The sequence below is a fragment of the Drosophila santomea genome, chromosome 3L (genome assembly GCF_016746245.2).
Source record: "Drosophila santomea strain STO CAGO 1482 chromosome 3L, Prin_Dsan_1.1, whole genome shotgun sequence".
In the NCBI taxonomy this organism is placed as follows: Eukaryota; Metazoa; Arthropoda; class Insecta; order Diptera; family Drosophilidae; genus Drosophila; species Drosophila santomea.
The window spans coordinates 920,615-927,170 of record NC_053018.2 but is presented as its reverse complement, the minus strand read 5'-3'; the positions used below and the strand labels follow the sequence as shown (position 1 = coordinate 927,170).

Genomic DNA, 6,556 nt, shown 5'->3' with positions numbered 1-6,556 from the left:
GAGAGATTTCTCCGTCTGTGTGGAGAGCAGGAACACTGGCTTAAAGCACTGGCCATATTCGGTGTTGGTGGTATTTGCAGGTCTTGAATGTGCCATTCGAGTGGAAATGGCTCTGTGATTGACTTACAGTTGCTAGTGACAGATGTGGCTTGAAGATTTTTCACAGACGGGAATCAAATGCTTCTAAATTAATAATTTGAATATGTACTTAAAAACAATTGGATTATGTTCTCGCCGCGTTCAGGCATGTATTTTAGATAGATATAAGGTTGTTAAGTAAGGCTAAATATATTGGACCAGAACTGCCACACCAATTACAATAAACATAATGAAGTAGATTCATTATTTCACACATTAGTAACTTATAGAAGCAACGCGGTTAATACTTGAAAGGTGTTTGTGGGTATAGGTATTCTTGATGCACAACTTTCGTACCCAGTTCCATGTGGAATCTCTAGTACAGGTAATCCGTGTAATCGTAGCTGGGAAAGGTGGCGTTGCTCCAACCGAACTGGTACCGGATGAGGGCGTCCACACCACCCACATCCACGCCCAGCCTATGGAGCTCAGCGGTGATGACCTTGCCGGGCGGAGTGGCCAAAACCCGTTCGTAAACTGGGCGCAGGGCCACCAGACGACGCCAGAGTTCCGAGAGCTGAGGACTGGCTTGGGTGGCGCTGGGTTCCAGAAGGGATCGGATCAGTTGCACTGGGTAGATCTGCACGAACTCCGTCTGAAAGCCCTGAATGCCACTCACAAACTGCGACCAGTAGGGATACTTGTTGAAGATCTTGATCTCCAGTTCTAGGGAATCGAAGATCTTGGGTCCACCACCCGAGAGGATCAGCTGCTGCGTGATCCACTGCTGCAGTAGTCGCACTTCGGGCTGGTTGACCAGCTGCCGATAGAACCGATAGGCGGGCAGGGAGTTGATGGCCCTGATCAGGCCCTGGAATTCAATGTCGTTGAGGAGGTACTTCTGCACCAGCTTCTCGATGCTGTCAACCGGTATCTGGCGGATCACTGCCTTCAGCTCCAAGGCAAAGTTGTTCTGCACAGCGAGGGTTCCATTCTGACCATATGGCCGAATGGGAGCCAACAGAGCGGGCGTGGCAGTGGGAACAGCCACCAGGCAACTGAGAGCCAAGAAAGCACAACCGATGAACCGCATCCTGATCTGTGGTCACTGCAAGAACTAGTCGACTTTACCTATTCCCTGGCCGCTTTTATAGCGAAATGCGATCTTCGTTATCTGGCTTTCTGTTTGTGACTTAGCTTCCAGAGTGAACACTCTTATCGGAGGCAGTTTGCTTGGGAAACGGGAAGATCTGCCAAGATTAAGGGAGTCTATTTACAACCCTTAGTCACTAAGGTTTGCCTAGTGACCAAATGGAATTCAAAAAGTTTGTGAAAGGTCTCTGGGAAGCTGAGACAGCTATTAAACAAATCGGTCAGATTTGCATTTAAAAACTTGTTCTATTTGATTTAAGTAAGCGCTTAATTTAATATTTCTCCTACTTTCGGACACGTACTGAGATAACAACTAACAAATATGTAACTATTCAAGGCAGACGACTTCACAGTCCATAAATCGAGGCTGTCTTGCTGGGAAAGAATTCGGTCAAGTCAGACAAGATTTTAGGTAGCACTTCCGACACACGAATAATATAAAAATAATGATGTCACTTTTAATTAAATAAGCTCTTGATATACATTTTCTTAAGTAGCTACAGCGTAGAGTTTGACAAGCAACTGCTGTTCCAGCTGGCTGGTGAATAGATCAAAGCTTAATTGTGTTTATAATCTCCAGCTAAGATCTCCAACTCACAAATGCAAAGGACTCCCTTTGATCAAGTGCAGTCCTTGGGATTCTGTTAGAAAATGAGCATGTAAATCGACAGATGTGAGTGCGTAATTAGTTAGTTAGTTTCCTTCAGCCGATCGCATATCCGGTCCAGGCGACATTAGTTCCACTCGAGGGGAGTCCTTTCGGCGACAATTAGCCTTGGCCAGGACACGCCTACTCCACAGAGCCACAAAACAACGGAGAAAATTCCAATCGAGCAGGAAACCGACAGATTTGCTGTATAATTTGGAAATTATAAAACTTTGACAGACTCTGCAGCGCTGCAAAATCCAGCGAGATGCAGGACGAAGCCACCCCATTGGGAAAAAAGAACAAGAGCTGGGCGGTTAGGGAGATTTAGGGTGATTTCGGGTGATTTCGGGTGATTTCGGCTAGGGGGTTGGTTTGAGTCCGCCCGAGCATAAGTATTTCTGTTGGCCAGGGGCGATCGCATGTTTGGTTATCGGAATTGTAAGCGGAGTTGGGCTGGCAGCTGCGAAATAAATACTAAGTATATACACACGTACAACAAAAACCCCCTTGCAGTGCTTGATAAATCATGTGTAAAGGTATTTGTGCAAAGTTTTTCGGGTTTTATTTTCTATCTGGCATTCTGGAATCGTTCGATTGGCGGCAGCTGCAGCTGGAGCAAGGAAAATGGAAAATAGGAAAAGCCTGTGTTGCCATGGAAAGCGTTTACAAAAAATGAACGGCTTGCCGACAGGCAAAGGAAAATATTTCGTTTTTAATTGATTTGGCATGCTTCAATTTAACGCTTCGCTGCCACTTCCTCCTTGCCTCTTTTGCATGCGAGTCCTGCACGTGTCCTTTTTAGTTTTCCATAAGTTTCAATATTTTTTACAAGCATATATGTATGCATATGCATATATGTGAAATGCACTTCCGCCGCCTGACATGCCAATGAGTGAGTCAGAGGCCTGCAAGGAATCCGAGCCGAAGGTCCTTTACTTTCCTAGCTACAGGTATGTTATGTCTTGGGGTTAGTCCTTCGCCTCAACACCCCCCTCCCCCCTCAGTTTGGCACGCGTCAAAAAGGCGAGAAGGGCGAGAAGTCAGTGAATTATTCTTAGGGGTTGCTCATTGGGTTTTTCTTATAAGAAGCATTCCTCCGCCGGAAGAAGCAAAGCAACACGTTCAAGACATTGTTGAGTCACCACTGAAATTATTATTATTACCCCTCGGTGTTCCGCCGTCGTCCCCAGTTTACCCCAGTGTGGTGGCATTTATATCCCTCAAAGGAGCAAAGGATCAGCGTTCTTATCGAAGGCGCCTCCTTCGGGGCTTGTCCTTTTAGGGTCCTTTCATTCAGCAATCCATTCATTCATTCCCTCGTCACCTAATTGAGATATGGCGCAGTGCAAAGGAGGACGACAAACCAGAACGAGCCCATAAAAGGGCCAATTCCTTTTGCCTTCCAAGTGCCAATTGTAGGTTTCACTTTAGGCTACAAATTGAAACGCCCCTTGCCAGGACTTCTTTCGTCCTTCGTCCTTCTTCCCTCGTCCTTCGTCCTTCGCCCCTTGTTTACCTTTTCTCGGTCTGCTCGGTCTTCCCTCGATGAGAAGCCATTAAATTGATTATAAGACATTGTTGAAATGTGTAAACTGTTCCGTCTCAGACATTCGGTCGCCGAGGGAAGTCCCCTTTTTATCTCTCTTTCTCTTTCTCTGTCTCTGTCTGAGTCTCACTTTCTCAGTTTCTCAGTTTCTCCCTCTTAGTGTTTGGGTATCTCCGAGGGCGTGGCATCGCTGAGTGAAGTCGAAGCTGAGGAATTCAACTAATTAGAGGGGAAGAGCCAGAGTTGCTCACAATGAAATAGGTGTTGAGGGACCATTTCGGTTGGTAATGGGCTCACCTCAAGGGGTTAGCGAAGGTAACGGAGTCCTTGCTGTTTTATTGAGTTAAAAAAGGTGTGTCTGAGGCGGTTGCCAAGGAGTTCCCCCCCAGAGAAGTCAGCTGAAACCACAGCTTATAAGGCATTGTTCTCGGGGTTAATGCTCGGCAATGACTGAAGGTGTCAACAAAGATCGTTGTAGGGGATTTTGGTAATAAAGTTAATGGGTTAAGAAGTAAATAAGGGGACGAAGCTGCTCGACTTGGAACGGTGTTTGAAATACTTTTATGTGTAGGAAGAATAGATAAAACAGATGAGCTGGGACTAAGTGAATCCATGTTACTTTACTTATGCTTTTTGTATAAGAATTTGTCTGCAGGAACTCTTCTTTAATAGAAAATGGTTTACTAATTTACTTCTAAAGCACTCAGGACAAAATCAAGTAAAATCCAATGACTTTTCCCGCCCCTAAATCCTGTTTAGCTGTAAAAGTCAGCAGCTGCCGCAGCCGAGCCTTTATCGCAATCACTGATAGGAGTTGCGATCCAGAAATCTGTAGGGAGTCCGCTTTACGGCCCGTTAGCCAGGACACGTGTGTAGCTGCATTAGCATATATACATATGCAGGAATTACAAAAGGTATAGGAACTATAGATTCAAAAGCTCCCTCCACAAAAAGCCGAGCAAATGGGCGGCCATTAGGGGAAAGAAAGCAAACAGCGCAGGCGCAACTGGGGTTCGAAATTCAGATACACATACTGAAACTGAAACTGAAACTGGGTTGGGCACGTTCCAGAGGTTTTTTGGACCAGGACCACCACCCCTGGCTTAGATAACTGCACACAGGCAGTTCGGGGTACGCAGAACCAGCTGCCTTGCCAAAACGAGTTTATCCTTATCCAAAAGCCGAGGACTGAACTCGCGTGCCGTCAGTCCGGTTTTAACTCCCCTCCGAGCTCATTTCGTTGCTCATAAATAACAATGCAATGATCCCCAGGTATTTTTCACGTGTTTGGCACGTTTCGCTCGATTTTCCGGTTCTCGATTCCCTCAATTCCCTCACTAATCTCCCCTCGGAAAACGGGCACGCGTCCTTTTTGATAAATTGTGCTTTAAAGCGCAGGGCTCGGGTTTTGGATTCTGTTCTTGTTTCCACTTCTGGAGCAAACGCCCTTGACAAATGGCCAAAACAACTCCCGGCGACAGGACACTGCCAAGAAGGAGACGATTGTCTGCCTTATTGCTGGAATAAATCTTCATCGCCTGCCGGCTCCTGGTTTATTCATCAAGGTGTAGCAATTACATTAAGTCTGCCATGGTTATTGGACGCCAATATCGCAGCTGGGCATGCATCCTCCGGCAGCAGAGTCTGTGGCCCCATCGGGCAGCCAAAATCCCATACGCGATGCAGGAGGAAGTCCCACAGGTCAAAGACACTCCCACCGGCAGGGTGGAAGGTGATCTGGGAACTGGAGCAGCAGGCGGAACTGAAATGCAAGGAATGTTTCTAATTTACAGCTTGCCTGATTTTACTAGATATCCTTAAAGGTTCCTAGCATGTAACTTGGAAATTTATTTTTCAATTCTTCATATCGTAGATTAGCAATTCTTGTTGGTGCGTTTCAAAGGGTTTCTTAACAGGACTAGACCGGATATCCTTGCTCATCCCTTGTTGTCCGTGACTTGTTGGGACCAATGCTGCAGACGCTCATTCATCTGGCGGAATCCCAAGCGCGATGGAAGAGCCCGCGGCGTCCTGTGCAATCCAAAGACCCTCAGGTAGTACAGGAAGAACTCGAAAAACGCAAACTCAAAGTCCTTGACATAGTGAAAGGATATGGCCGAAGCAGAACAGCAATCACTTCGCTTGAAAAAGTGAAACATCATTGTAAGCAATGCAGTTAAGTATAGATAATCCTACATTTGGCTTGTGGAAGAAGTAGCTTTCCAGCCAGGAGTCAGTTTGGATGATGGGGAACACTGTAAAGGGGCTGACGGGCAGGAAGCGGTGGTGACCCTGGGAGTCCCGAGTGTCCCCCGCCACAACACCCACATGCTGCAGGCAGTGGCCGATCTGCACATCCTCGGCCTCGCCCTTCAACTTGCAGATGGTGGAGCTGTTCAGGGCGAAGAGATTCAGGCGACGCAAGGCGTCCCTGCTGAGCACGTAGCCTCCGCCACCGGACATGTAGCCCTGGGAGATGAACGCCTTGAACCGACAGCCAAAGTACACGGAAGATTCCGGGTCGAAGGGATACAGGAACAGGCGCAGATTTTCCATTGCAATGTAACTGCAAATATGTATTTCTCAGGCTAAGTGAGCATTATGGGAAGTTACTCCACTTACGTGTCATCGTCGGCCTTTAGAAACCAGTCGTACTCGTTCAGGTGATGCTCGTGTACGTAGGCCATTCCTGAGCGCACTTTGGCATAGAGATTCTTCCTTGACTCGGATATGTTTATCTGGAGTATGTTCAGGTGGGGATCCGTTCGGCTGCTCAAGAAGATCAGCTTGTTGCACCGGGCTCCCCAGGTGCGATTCACCAGCGCCGCCTTTGTGGCGTGCGAGGATGGCATAGTGAGCACGAGGCAGAGTATTCGCACCTCCCGTTCCAGCCAGGTGGCCAGGTGCTCCTCCGAGGCCACTGGATACTTCAGCAGAGCCGCCTTCTCGCTCGCCCGCAAGTCGTTGCTCCTCCACAGCTTGAGGTAGCCTACAAAATCGGTGAGTCGAATGCCCAACATTATGCCCAACAAGAGGAAGATGGTGTTCCGCACCATTACCAGGATCATTGTGAACTGTGGGTAGTATTTTTCGGCGAGAGGAGATCCCATGCTGTGTCTAATTGGCGCAAC

At 47.5% G+C, this 6,556-nt stretch overlaps 2 protein-coding genes across 2 annotated transcripts; both read right to left on the bottom strand.

Moving 5' to 3' along the window:
* Positions 1-223: 223 nt before the first annotated feature.
* LOC120450046 lies at positions 224-1,208 on the bottom strand. Its single transcript, XM_039632801.2, has one exon. It carries the CDS (start codon positions 1,169-1,171, stop codon positions 455-457), a length of 717 nt encoding a protein of 238 aa, XP_039488735.1. The 5' UTR covers positions 1,172-1,208; the 3' UTR covers positions 224-454.
* A 4,041-nt stretch (positions 1,209-5,249) lies between these two features.
* On the bottom strand, positions 5,250-6,496 carry LOC120449514 (glycoprotein-N-acetylgalactosamine 3-beta-galactosyltransferase 1). Its single transcript, XM_039632019.1, has 3 exons — positions 6,048-6,496; positions 5,622-5,991; positions 5,250-5,566 (listed from the first exon to the last, which is right to left on the bottom strand). Exons 1-3 carry the CDS (start codon positions 6,491-6,493, stop codon positions 5,363-5,365), a joined length of 1,020 nt encoding a protein of 339 aa, XP_039487953.1. The 5' UTR covers positions 6,494-6,496; the 3' UTR covers positions 5,250-5,362.
* Positions 6,497-6,556: the final 60 nt, after the last annotated feature.